We start from the raw sequence: 14,830 nt of genomic DNA on the forward strand, positions 1-14,830 counted from the left end.
ATATTTCATATTTCAATGCTACTCAATATTACTTGGAGAGGAGGGAAGAAGAAATATTAAAAAATAATTTAAAAAATGATTCTAAGATTTCAAAAACTAGTTTAAAATATGTTTAAACTTAATTAGAATGCTGAATTCTAAAGCTGACTTTACTTATCACTTATGCAAAGTGAAAATTCTTTCTTGAAAGTTAAAGTTGCTCAGTCATGTCTGACTCTTTGTAATTCCATGGACTGTAGCCTGCCAGGCTCCTTTGTCTGTGGAATTCTCCAAGCCAGAAAACTGGAGTGGGTAGCTGTTCCCTTCTCCAGGGGATTTTCCCAGCCCAGAAATCGAATCCAGGTCTCCTGAATTGCTGGCAGATTCTTTACCATCTGAGCCATCAGGAACGCCCAAGAATACTGGAGTGGGTAGCCTATCCCTTCTCCAGGGGATCTTCCCAACCCAGGAATCAAATCGGGATGGATTCTTTACCAGCTGAGCTACCCGGGAAGCATATTTATGTAACACTCTTTTCTGGCCACACTTCACAGTATGTGGGGTCTTAGTTCCCTGACCAAGGATCAGACTCACAAAGTGAAAGTGAGGATTCTTAACCACTGGACTGACAGGGAGGTCCCTGTAATACTATTTTTATGCATTGATTGTTTATATTCTTTATGGTAAATGAAGTTGTTATAGTATACCAAATTCTTATTTTGTTCTTTCTGTTTGTATTCCTAATAACATGGTTCACTTTAATTTCTTTTATCTTCTTATGTTTTTTCAAGTATATTGCCAGAATTGTTCACACTAACCTTGTCTAGTTTCACCTTTGACTTCATTATTTCTACACTAACTTTTTTTGGTTCTAAGCAATACATTAAAAAAATAATATGCACACTTTTTCTATGCTTTCTTTAAAATAATAAAGGTTGTCACTGAATGCTGTGCTGTGCTGTGCTGTGCTTAGTCACTCAGTCATGTCCGACTCTTTGCAACCCTGTGGACTGTAGCTCAACATGCCCCTCTGGTCGTGGGGATTCTTCAAGCAAGAATACTGGAGTGGGTTGCCATACCCTCCTCCAGGGGATCTTCCCAACTGGGGAATCGAACCCAGGTCTCCCACATTGCAGGGAGATGCTTTACTGTCTGAGACACCAAGGAAGCCTGTTACTGAATACTAGTTCCACAATATTTAGAAATTAAACAGCACACTCCTAAATAACCAATGGGTCAAAAAAAGATATCACAATGGGAATCAGAAAATATTTTGAAATGAATGAAAATGAAAACATAATATATCAAAACTTATGAGATGCAGCTAAAACAGTGCTTGTGCTGTGCTGTGCTTAGTCGCTCAGTAGTGCCAGACTCTTTGCAACCCCATGGACTGTAGCCCGCCTGGCTCCTCTGTCCATGGGGATTCTCCAGGCAAGAATACTGGAGTGGGTTGCCATGCCCTCCCCCAGGGGAATCTTACCAATCCAGGGGTCAAACCCAGGTCTCCCATGTTGCAGGCAGATTCTTTACTGTCTGAGCCACCAGGAAATCTCAAGAATACTGGAGTGGGTAGCCTATCCCTTCTGCAGGGAATTGTCCCAACTCAGGAATAGAACTGGGTTCTCCTGCATTGCAGGTGGATTCTTTACCAGCTGAGCTACCAGGGAAGCCCAGAACAATGCTTAGAGGGAAATTTATAGCTGTAAATACTTATTTTAATATTTATATTAAAAAAGGGGAATCTCAAAATTAATAACCTAATTTTTAACTTTAAGATATTAGAAAAGGAAAGCAAACTAAATTCAAAGCAAGCAGTAGGCATGAGATAATGATAAAGATTAGACTGAAAATTAATGAAAAGAGAACAGAAAAGCTGCAGAGAAGATAAACAAAACCAACACTGATTCTTTAAATGTATCAACAAACTTGACAGAACTTTATCTGGACTGACCATGAAAAAAGAAAGAAGAGCTAATTACTAAAATAAAAATGAAAAGAAAGGCATTAATACCATCTACAGAGACATAAATAAGAAATGTTAAAAGAGATCACCATACAACATCTGAAACGAAAAGCTGAGTTCATCACTAGCTTAAGCACAGGAAAGCTATAGTTTCTGGCATGGTTTATTTTTGAGCAACACAGGAAGCTGATCTTAAATAGAGTTGTGGAAAATGTGGAGATTAGGGGTTGGTGGACTTTCAGGAGTAGGAGTATCTAGGGATCGGTTTGCCTTTAGCTGTGGAAGTATGGTTACCGGAGTGAAGTAGTTGCTGGGTGACTGATTGATTGGCTGGCTTTCAGCAATATGTGTACTGATGCAGAACTGTCATTGAGTGACGAAAACAGGTTTAAAAAAGTTCTGATGACTATTTGTCACCATAGTTATAGAAGAATCAGTAATTTCCTAGAAGTTTGAGAACATTTTTATTCTCAGAGGTAAAGAGATAAATCATATTTTATTCCATAATGTGATAACAGTAAGTCTTAGAATAATGGCTTTTTGCATGGAAATCTCAGCCAACTGGTTAGCTCTTCTATTTAGGTTCATTTTCTTTAGTAAAACAAAATAAAGTTAGAAACCTAAAAGGAATCTAAATCTTGGTTTGTGCTTGTTTTCTCTGACTTAACTGTTGTGATCCATGTAGGTTCCTCTAGCCCAAGTTTCCAAGTCTTTCAATTAATTTCATCCATAACATCCCAGAAAGCCTTTAGTCATCCTCATGCTGCCAAAAGCTGGCTCTGGTTGTTTATTAAGGAGTTAGGTAGTGTCTGAGAAACAGAAAACCGAACAAAAGAGTCCACCTAACAATCTGGTTATTCTATAAAATTTTTTGCCTTTTACCTAAGAATGGTTAGATTATCTCCCCCAGAAACACTTTCAGCATTTACCTTTACCATCCAGAAGCAGTGATCCACATGTATAAATTTATCCCCAACTCAAATTTCTCTCTTCGATCAAAAAGAGTAGATCTGGAGAGGAAGAGACGACATATATAGTTCTCGTTTATTATTCAAAGAAACTTCCAAAACCATCTCCAGCTCCATCATGAAGTTCATTAGATCAGGAGGGGATGCGGTACCAGGTTTTGGTTTCCATGAAGATTTGTACTCAGCTGCCAAGGCTTAGTAACCTTGCATCCTGCAGTTATAAATCTATAGTGAGTAGATATTAACTATGGAAGTCTCTTCTCAGTGTTCTTAGACTCTGTGGGTTTGAAGCTGGGATCATCCCTGTCCATGCACACATGCAGATTTTAAAATCTATAAAATAAAATCTATTCATACAGTAGAAACTAATACAAAGTGCAAACATCTGTACTCCATAAAAATGAATTTTAAGAAATAAAATAAAACAAAACCTACTTACTGCTCACTCCAGAATTCCTATTTCTAAGAGTCTATCTCAGAGATATATTTGGGCATATGTGCGCCTCAAATGTATGTTACAGAATGGGAGAAAAGAACTGCAAATGAAACCACCAACAAAAGATTAATCTCCAAAGTATACAAGCAGCTAATGGAGCTCAACACCAGAAAAACAAGCAACCCAATCAAAAAATGGGTGAAGACCTAAACAGACATTTCTCTAAGGAGGACATACAGATAGCCAATAAACACATGAGAAAGTGCTCAACATTGCTCATTAATAGAGAAACACAGATCAAAATTACAATAAGGTAAAACTAAGATCATGGCATCCAGTTCCATCACTTCATGGCAAATAGATGGGGAAACAGTGGAAACAGTGGCTGACTTTATTTTTTGGGCTCCAAAATCACTGCAGGTGGTGACTGCAGCCATGAAATTAAAAGACATATACTCCTTGGAAGGAAAGTTATGACCAACCTAGATAACATATTAAGAAGCAGAGACATTACTTTGCCAACAAAGGTTCGTCTAGTCAAGGCTATGGTTTTTCCAGTAGTCATGTATGGATGTGAGAGTTGGACTGTGAAGAAAGCTGAACACCAAAGAATTGATGCTTTTGAACTGTGGTGTTGGAGAAGACTCTTGAGAGTCCCTTGGACTGCAAGGAGATCCAACCAGTCCATCCTAAAGGAGATCAGTCCTGGGTGTTCATTGGAAGGACTGATGTTGAAGCTGAAACTCCAATACTTCAGCCACCTGATGCAAAGAGCTGACTCGTTTGAAAAGACCCTGATGCTGGGAGAGATTGAGGCAGGAGGAGAAGGGGACGACAGAGGATGAGATGGTTGGATGGCATCACTGACTCGATGGACATGGGTTTGTGTGGACTCCGGGAGTTGATGATGGACGGGGAGGCCTGGCGTGCTGCAGTCCATGGGATCACAAAGAGTCAGACACTACTGAGTGACTGAACTGAACTGAACTGAACCGATCACCTCACACCAGTCAGAATGATCATCAACAAAAAAAATCTACAAACAATAAATCTGGAGAGGATGTGTAGAGAAGGGTAATTTCTTTCACTGCATGTAGGAATGTAAAGTGATACAGCTACTACAGAGAACAGTATGGAGATTACTTTAAAAATTATGAATCAATCTATCAGATGAACCAGCAATTCCACTATTGGCCATATACCCTGAGAAAAATCATAATTCAAAAAGACACATGTACCCCAATGTTCATTGCAGTATTATTTACAATAGTCAAGACATGGAAGCAACCTAGATGTTCATCAACAGATGAATGGATAAAGAATATGTGGTACGTTTTTACAATGAAATATTACTCAGCCATAAAAAGGAACAAATCTGAGCCAGTTGTAGTGAGGTGGATGAACCTAGACCCTGTTATACAGAATGAAGTAAGCCAGAAAGAGAAATACAAATATCCTATGCATATATATGAAATCTAGAAAAATTGTACTGATGAACCTATTTTCAGGGAAAGAATAGAGATGCAGTCATAGAGAACGGATTTGTGAACAAGGGGAAGGAGAGGGTGGGCCAAAGTGAGAGAGTGACGGTGAAACATATGCATTACCATATGTGAAACGGTTAGTGGGAAGCTGCTCTATAACACAAACAGCTCAGTCTGGTGCTCTGTGACAACCCAGAGGAGTGGGATGGGGTGGGGGGTGGGAGGGAGGTTCAAGAGGGAGAGGACATATGTATACTTATGGCTGACTACCATTGTCGTATGACAGAAACCAATACACCATTGTAAAGCAATTATCCTTCAATTAAAAGTAAATTTTTTTAAAGTATGTTAATTACAACATTCATAATATCAATAATTGGATATAGCTCAAATAACCTCTAGCAGGATGATTATTAGATAAAGTATATAATATCCATACCATCAAATACCAAATGTCAGATAAAAGAATGAAGTAGATCAGACATAGATTCCAAGACTTATTAAGTTAGAATATAAGTGACACAATAAGTACAAAATGATTCCATTTATGTTAAAAGCAAAACATAGCTATGCACACACAAATGTTTAGAAAAGGTCTGAAAGGAACACACCAGATCGGTCATAGTGATGACTTGTGAGGAGGGAAGGGGAACTGTGCGGAAGGGCTGATGTGAAGAAAATTTCCATTTTTTATTCAATAAAGCTCTGAATTGATGAAAATACTTAACAATGGGATCTATTTGTTACTTGTGAAATTTTAAAAAAACTGTTTTTTGTTTTTTTTTTTAACATTTTATACACATGAGTGAAAGAATAACGGAAAGACAGCTGTGGAGCCAAAGGAGAGAATCAGAAAGCCTGAGGCAGGAACAGGCTGTGGCACTGCCTGGGGGTGGGGCACAGACCCCCACCTCACATACAGCAGCACTGATTATATTCTAATCATGGGACAGGGTTGCCTAGTTAAGTTCATTAAAATAATAGTTATGGAGACTTCCCTAGTGGTCCAGTGGTTAAGAATCTACTTTGCAGTGCAGGGCACTCAAGTTCAATCTCTGGCCTGGAAAATAAAATCCCACATGCCATGGCGCAGTTAAGCCTAAAAGCCACAACAGAAGGTCCTGCAGGAGGCAAGTAAGGCCCAACACAGCCAAATAAATAAAGCTTGACTATTAGCAAAATATTCACCTTCCGTTCATCAAGCAAAGTGTTTAAAGTCAATGTTGCAGTCTATTTGTTTAATCAGAAAAAAAAATAATAGCTCTCACTTAACTGAATGTTTATCATGTGATAGACACTGGGCTAAGCACGAAATCTTCCCGGTAGCCACTTATACTCTTACAAGATAAGGGAAGGAAGGCTCAGTGAGGTTAAGGTGACATCATTGGAAAGAACTCAGGTCTCAGCCATGAGATGATGCACTGCTGAACCAGATTTGGGGTCCAAATCCCAGCTCTGCCACCAGCAACCCATGTGACCTAGGTCAAGTCACTCTACTTCTCCAGATCTCAGTTTCCTCAAATGCCATATAGTAGGAATCATCCTACTGGCTATTGTGAGACCAGCTAGGAAAACAGGAATCAAACTGCTTTGTTAGTGATAAAGTTCTGGGACCCATGAGGATGGTTAATGACACTGTTTTCATTTTCTGCAAAGCCAAGGGCCAAGTCCCCCACTCCACCCTAGGAAGTGTTCCCAGTGGGCAGATGTGGGGTCTCATAGGGGAGCCAACTTGAAGGAGAGCACCCCCACAGGGCCTGGCTTTGGGCTTTAATGGGCCGGGCTCGGCTCCAACCTGGCCCTTTCCCCAGGGCCAAGTGTGATGATTCCACAGAAGACACCAAGGTGGATCAGGCACAGAAGGTGAGCTGGGCTGGGGAGGGAGTGTTCAGAAGGGAGAAAAGTCTGGGGTGGATGGGTAGGCAAGCTCAGGGAGGCCAGAAGTCCAGGCATACACACGTGCTGTGCTAGCATCCAGATCCCCATGTGCACACACAGTCTGACTATGTGACCCCAGGTCAGCCACCTTGGCAGGACAGACAGGGATGTGCAGTCATAATCAAGAGGCCAATAATCTTGTAAGAGATTCTCACAAGGAAGCAAGGCTGAGGATGGTAAAAGAAATGGGAATATTCAACAAGGTGTCCGTCAACACTGAGTCACAGAGGAGAGAACTGCAGTTCGAGAGGGAAAGTGAAAGAGGCAGAGAGAGAATGGAAACCCAGGTCTTTCTAATTCCAGGTAATAAACCCAAACTCTATAATTCACATCTATTCTCCTTTTCTGTGGGAATAGCATGGGGTAGGGGAATATGAGAGAAGGGCATAGATTTGGGAGTTGTAGAGCTGTACAATGACACAATAACTATAAAGAATGAAGCATGCACCAGGAGCTTAATAAATGGGAGAACCTTACTCTCTTTTCTAGAGTCTTAGGCCAGGAGGCATTCAGCTCAGACCCTTTGCAGGGCCAAATCCAGAGGGGACATTAAAAAGTGTATATTGAGTTGAAGGAGATTATCTCTCCCAAGGTGTTCATTTTGCAGATGGGAAGACTGAGGCCTCGAGGCCCAAAGTCACAGCAAGCAAGGGGCCAGGACTCTGGGCTGCCAGGCAGGGCTCAGTCTTTTGCCAGCAGGTTGGCTCCAGAACATCCTCTGCTCTCACCCCTCACCAGCCTTGAACAAATATCTGTTCTTCTTCAACCCTAAGTTTCTCCTTTGTTGAAGGGGCATAACCACTCCCTGGCAAGATTTCATGATGGGAGGAGAAATGCATGGTGTGAGGTTCGACATTCAGTGACTGGTTCTTCTGTTCTCTGTCCCCTCCAGCACTGTAACTGGCTCATAGAAAATCTTGACCAAAGAAATGGTCTTCTAACAATGTTTAGTGTTCTTAAGTCCTGAAAACACCCCCTGAAATATGTATTCAAAATAAAATTATTTAATCTAAACCACAAAATAAATGTAAAGGAGTCCAAAAATTTTCCAATTTTTGCTGTGTTTTTACATCAAATCATGCTTTTTTAAAATATCGAACACTAACATTTTTTCATGTTATTATCTAGCTAGCACCCTAAACACATGTTTTGTTGGTTTGTTGCATAGGCCGACTCTGCCAAGCAGAAGTTTAGGGAAGGAAAGTGTGTCAGCGCCTTTAGGATGAGCAAATAAACATCAACTTATTGGTCTGTCTTGTGGCCCCAAGTAGATGAGGCAGCCTGGGCTCATTGCTTAGCTATCCTGGACTCAAAGTGATAATCCAGCCCTGTTGATGGTCTAATTCTGGTTCTGTCATTCACTTACTGTGTGACCATGGGCAAATGACAGCCTGCTTCTGAGCCCCCCACCTTTTGTGTTCCCTGCTATATAAGCAAAGGGTTAGACTAAGACTATTTATTGCTAATGATCCTTTCGTTCTAATTTTATGAGTGAGTAGCAAAACAAAGCCAGTTGGGAAACTGCATTCTGGCCCCTGCCTCTGGAACCCCAAGTTCCTAAGAAGGGTGCTGGTGCTTCATTAAATAGAAAATCAGGCCTAGTTACAACCCTGGGCTTCCAGTCTGATGGAGCCACAAACACATAAACAGAGAAGAGACAATCCAGCGTGATCATAGCGATGACCGAAAAAATCACGTGAACAGTGAAAACCAGGAAAGAGACCTCCAAACCAGCTGAGATCAACAAAGACCTCTTGGAGGAGGGAACACTGAAGCTTAGTGTGGAAAAACAATGAAGCAAGAGCAAGGAGTTGCCATTTGATGACAGTCAGGAGAAATAAGGCTGTAAGAAGATAAGCTTTAAATGGAGGCTAAGGGATCATCTCATGAAAAGTCCTTAATGAATACTGGATGGGAGCTTAGACACTGGGTTTAAGACCCATCTCTACTATGAATTGTCAGTTGACCTTAAGAAAACAGTTTCCAGACTTCAGACTCAGTATCTGTCTCCCCCACTTAATAGAAATGAGCCAGAGGAGGGAGAAAGAGTTGGACTTGATGGCTCTGGATTTTTGCCCCTAAAACCCCAAATCAGTTTAACTCAGTGACATTCAATCCAAAATTGACTTCTCTGAGCTCTTACAACATGCAAGAAAATAAAGGTGATTTGCATCAACTTGGGTGTGAGACAAACCTGGTGATTGGCTTTGGGAGACTGGGTCTGGTCAGCTGAGGGTTCACTCTTTTAAGTCAAGGTGCAGGAGTTTTGCTTTTCTGCTTGGATAATGGGGGTCAACCTCTAGAACATTTTTTTTTTCTTTCAAGGAAGACTTCAAAATGGAGTGGCTTATTTCAGGTGTCTTTTACAAAGACATTTTACCAGCCTTCACCCACTTACAGGGAATCATGCCGCCCTCCACACTTAAGAAACTTAAGAACAATTTGGAATTTAGGGTTGTTGTTGACAGTATCATCTCAGAAAAGGAGATGGAAAGAGACAATTGTTGCCCAATCTCTCTCCACATGAAAACTTAAGTTCTAGATTCACCAGAAGACATAACATAGAATAAATAGACTTAGTCTGGCAGTCAGAGATCTGGGTTCTGGTCCTAGCTCTGCTGTGTAATCTTGGGCAAGCTCTTGCCCCTTCTGTCTACAAAGAAAAAAAAAAACCTGGCTGACCATGTCTAGATTTGGCATTTTTATAATTCAATGGCATGAGAGAGATTTTATTAGAAGCAACATCAGGGATGGAGTAATCTCAGAGTCATATTCCCAGAGAAGGAAAGAGCTGGTGATTGTAGGTTCACTTTGGAGGACCCCTCCTACCTGGAAATCCAACTCATTGAATCCTTCTTGCACCCATGCTTCTCCAAATTACTGAAAAATATGATTTGTGTAACTCACTCAGGTTTGCCTAATTGCTGCAGTGAAAGTGTTGGGCTAGCGTGATCTATTATATTCTACACAGAAATGGAAGTACTGACATCTAGCTTAGAAGGAGTCAGGAGGAACTACTATTCAAGGCTTACAAGAGAAGAATAAGCTTGATAACTATGTGAGCAATAGCATGTTGCAAAGAACTTTGGAGAAAGCAGTCCTTCCAAAGCAACATGGTGGAACTTTGACTGCAAAAGAAGAGGCATGAGTTCAAGGACTTGATTTAAGAGACCTGACATCCCAAACTAGATACATAAAATCTAAGATGAAGACTAGCAGAAATCTTTCCAGAGAGTTTTTCACAATCATAATTCAACAATCAACTGTTTATATCTGATTATCCTAGTAAAATGTAAAGTCTAAGAAAATAGGGACTTTGCCTGCTTTCTCCATTTTCATCACTGTGTCAGCTGAACATAGCAAGTCTTTCATTTGGTAGGTTATTAGTTAATTAATAATTAGTTTGACAAAAGAAAGGAGGTAGAAGTTTTGGGTTCATATGGTAGGAGTTAATACCGCAACCTACTAATAAGTCTTCAAGAGCTGGTTGTAATATTACCTTTATTTTTTGACTAGAGTGTAAATATTGTAGATTTCTCATTCCAGAATCCTTTGATTCTATTGTTTCCAGATATTCCAGTGTCCAGATGTTCCAGCTGCCCATCTCCCAGAAATCCAGCTCTGGCTTACTATGGAGGCCACAACCTGTAATGGATCAGTGGGTGGCTCACCAGTCTTCTACCTGGTGGGCATCCCCTCTCTGCCAGAGTCCCTCTTCCTCCCTGTGTTTTTAATTTTTCTCCTTTTCTACCTTCTCATCCTCACGGGTAATGCCCTGATCCTGGTGGCTGTGGTGGCAGAGTCCAGCCTCCACAAGCCCATGTACTTCTTCCTGATCAACCTCTCAGCCCTGGACATCCTCTTCACCACAACCACTGTCCCCAAGATGCTGTCCCTTTTCCTGTTTGGGGACCATTTTCTCAGCTTTACTTCCTGCTTATTGCAGATGTACCTCTTCCAAAGCTTTACATGCTCTGAAGCCTTCATCCTGGTGGCCATGGCCTATGACCGCTATGTGGCTATCTGCCGCCCACTGCACTACACTGCGCTCATGACCCCACAGACCAATGCTGCCCTGGCAGCCAGTGCCTGGCTCACCGCCCTCCTTCTGCCCATCCCAGCAGTAGTGAAGACCTCCCACATGGCATATGACAACATTGCTAGAATCTACCACTGCTTTTGTGATCATTTGGCTCTAGTTCAAGCCTCCTGCTCTGACACAACCCCCCAGACCCTCATGGGCTTCTGCATCGCCATGGTGGTGTCCTTCCTGCCCCTTCTCCTGGTGCTTCTCTCCTATGCCCACATCCTGGCCTCAGTGCTTCGCATTGGCTCCCGAGAAGGACGCTCCAAAGCCTTCTCCACCTGCAGCTCCCACCTCCTGGTGGTTGGCACCTACTACTCATCCATTGCCATAGCCTATGTGGCCTACAGGGCTGACCTGCCCCTAGACTTCCACATTATGGGCAATGTAGCATATGCTATTCTCACACCAATCCTCAATCCCCTCATTTACACTCTAAGAAACAAGGATGTCAAGGCAGCCATTACCAAAGTCACACATCTTAAGACTCAGGCTGGAATAGGAGCCCTTGACCTGTAGATGCAGCTAATTCTGCTCTCTGGGGAAGGAAACGGCACCCCACTCCAGTATTTTGCCCGGAGAATCCCACGGATGGAGGACCCTGGTAGGCTACAGTCCATGGGGTCTCAAAGAGTCGGACACGACTGAGCGACTTTTTCAATTCTGCTCTCAGGATACCAAATAACAGTGCCCAGCACAGATTGTTGTTGTTGTTGTTTAATTGCTAAGGCATGTCCCACTCTGCAACACTATGGACTGTAGCCTGCCAGGCTCCTCTGTCCATGGGGTTTCCCAGGCAAGAATAGTGGAGTGAGTTGCCATTTCCCCCTCCGAGGGATCTTCCCAACCCAGGGATCGAATCTGCGTCTCCTGCATTGGCAGGCGAATTCTTTACTTCTGAGCCACCAGGGAAGACCTCAGCACAGATTAGGAACTCAACAAATATTTTTGAGTAAATAAATCAGTAAATATAGAATGGTAAAAGAAAATTCTGTTGAGCAGTCAACTTCAACAGTGGTTGCCATATTTTGGTCCAAGGCTTTCCCCCTAGTGCAATGGAATAATATTCACCTTTATATGATATCTTGCACTGTATAAGAATTTCACTTCTTCATAAGAAGCTTTTTCTTTTTTAAAAAAAACCTGCATGGCAAAAAAATCTTTAAAAGCAAAGGCAAAAAACAAAAGACTTACATCACAGGGAAAGGGCAAATATCCAAAATAGATAAAGAGTTCTGGAGAAGGAATTGGCAATCCACTCCAGTATTCTTGCCTGGAGAATCCCATGGACAGAGGAGCCTGGTGAGCTACAGTCCATGGCAGGGTCACAAACAGTTGGACACGACTGAGTGATAACATATTTATATACTTCCTGAATTTTTAGAAGAAAAATCTAACATACAAATATAAAAATGGGCAAAATATATGAAAAGATAGGTTACCAGAAAAATGCAGTGGTCTTTAAACAATGACAGAATGTGGTCCACTGGAGAAGGGAATGGCAAACCACTTCAGTATTCTTGCCTTGAGAACCCCATGAATAGTATGAAAAGGCAAAATGATAGGATACTGAAAGAGAAACTCCCCAGGTTAGTAAGTGCCCAATATGCTCCTGGAGATCAGTGGATAAATAACTCCAGAAAGAATGAAGGGATGGAGCCAAAGCAAAAACAATACCCAGCTGTAGATGTGACTGGTGATAGAAGCAAGGTCTGATGCTGTAAAGAGCAATAGTGCATAGGAACCTGGAATGTCAGGTCCATGAATCAAGGCAAATTGTAAGTGATCAAACAAGAGATGGCAAGAGTGAATGTCGACATTCTAGGAATCAGCGAACTGAAATGGACTGGAATGGGTGAATTTAACTCAGATGACCATTATATCTACTACTGCAGGCAGGAATCCCTCAGAAGAAATGGAGTAGCCATCATGGTCAACAAAAGAGTCCGAAATGCAGTACTTGGATGCAATCTCAAAAACGACAGAATGATCTCTGTTCATTTCCAAGGCAAACCATTCAATATCACAGTAACCCAAGTCTATGCCCCAACCAGTAATGCTGAAGAAGCTGAAGTTGAACGGTTCTATGAAGACCTACAAGACCTTTTAGAACTAACACCCAAAAATGATGTCCTTTTCATTACCAGATCAGATCAGATCAGTTGCTCAGTCCTGTCCGACTCTTTGCATAAAGGACTGGAATGCAAAAGTAGGAAGTCAAGAAACACCTGAAGTAACAGGCAAATTTGGCCTGGGAATATGGAATGAAGCAGGGCAAAGACTAATAGAGTTTTGCCAAGAAAATGCACTGGTCATAACAAACACCCTCTTCCAACAACACAAGAGAAGACTCTATACATGGACATCACCAGATGGTCAACACCGAAATCAGATTGATTATACTATTTGCAGCCAAAGATGGAGAAGCTCTATACAGTCAGCAAAAACAAGACCAGGAGCTGACTGTGGCTCAGACCGTGAAGTCCTTATTGCCAAATTCAGACTTAAATTGAAGAAAGTAGGGAAAACCACTAGACCATTCAGGTATGACCTAAATCAAATCCCTTATGATTATACAGTTGAGTGAGAAATAGATTTAAGGGACTAGATCTGATAGAGTGCCTGATGAACTATGGAATAAGGTTCGTGACATTGTACAGGAGACAGGGATCAAGACCATCCCCATGGAAAAGAAATGCAAAAAAGCAAAATGGCTGTCTGGGGAGGCCTTACAAATAGCTGTGAAAAGCAGAGAAGTGAAAAGCAAAGGAGAAAAGGAAAGATATAAACATCTGAATGCAGAGTTCCAAAGAATAGCAAGAAGAGATAAGAAAGCTTTCCTCAGCGATCAGTGCAAAGAAATAGAGGAAAACAACAGAATGCGAAAGACTAGAGATCTCTTCAAGAAAATCAGAGATACCAAGGGAACATTTCATGCAAAGATGGGCTCGATAAAGGACAGAAATGGTATGGACCTAACAGAAGCAGAAGATATTAAGAAGAGATGGCAAGAATACACAGAAGAACTATACAAAAAAGATCTTCACGACCCAGATAATCACGATGGTGTGATCACTGACCCAGAGCCAGACATCCTGGAATGTGAAGTCAAGTGGGCCTTAGAAAGCATCACTATGAACAAAGCTAGTGGAGGTGATGGAATTCCAGCTGAGCTATTTCAAATCCTGAAAGATGATGCTGTGAAAGTGCTGCACTCAATATGCAAGCAAATCTGGAAAACTCAGCAGTGGCCACAGGACTAGAAAAGGTTGGTTTTCATTCTAATCCCAAAGAAAGGCAATGCCAAAGAATGCTCAAACTACCGCACAATTGCACTCATCTCACACACTAGTTAAGTAATGCTCAAAATTCTCCAAGCCAGGCTTCAGCAATATGTGAACCGTGAACTTCCAGATGATCAAGCTGGTTTTAGAAAAGGCAGAGGAACCAGAGATCAAATTGCCAACATCTGCTGGATCATGGAAAAAGCAAGAGAGTTCCAGAAAAACATCAATTTCTGCTTTATTGACTATGCCAAAGCCTTTGACTGTGTGGATCACAATAAACTGTGGAAAATTCTGAAAGAGATGGGAATACCAGACCACCTGATCTGCCTTTTGAGAGATTTGTATGCAGATCAGGAAGCAACAGTTAGACTTGGACATGGAACAACAGGCTGGTTTCAGATAGGAAAAGGAGTTCGTCAAGGCTGTATATTGTCACCCTGTTTATTTAACTTATATGCAGAGTACATCATGAGAAACGCTGGACTGGAAGAAACACAAGCTGGAATCAAGATTGCCAGGAGAAATATCAATAACCTCAGAGATGCAGATGACACCACCCTTATGGCAGAAAGTGAAGAGGAACTAAAAAGCCTCTTGATGAAAGTGAAAGTGGAGAGTGAAAATGTTGGCTTAAAGCTCAACATTCAGAAAACGAAGATCATGGCATCCGGTCCCATCACTTCATGGG

The 14,830-nt window shown here is 41.6% G+C and overlaps 1 protein-coding gene across 1 annotated transcript; it reads left to right on the forward strand.

The window, feature by feature from the left end:
• Window positions 1–10,402: 10,402 nt before the first annotated feature.
• Window positions 10,403–11,374, forward strand: LOC104994127 (olfactory receptor 2AT4). The gene has a single exon (XM_010847590.1). It carries the CDS (start codon window positions 10,403–10,405, stop codon window positions 11,372–11,374), a length of 972 nt encoding a protein of 323 aa, XP_010845892.1.
• The last annotated feature ends 3,456 nt before the right edge of the window (window positions 11,375–14,830 follow it).

The sequence above is a fragment of the Bison bison genome, unplaced genomic scaffold (genome assembly GCF_000754665.1).
Source record: "Bison bison bison isolate TAMUID 2011002044 unplaced genomic scaffold, Bison_UMD1.0 scf7180017864251, whole genome shotgun sequence".
Lineage (NCBI taxonomy): Eukaryota > Metazoa > Chordata > Mammalia > Artiodactyla > Bovidae > Bison > Bison bison.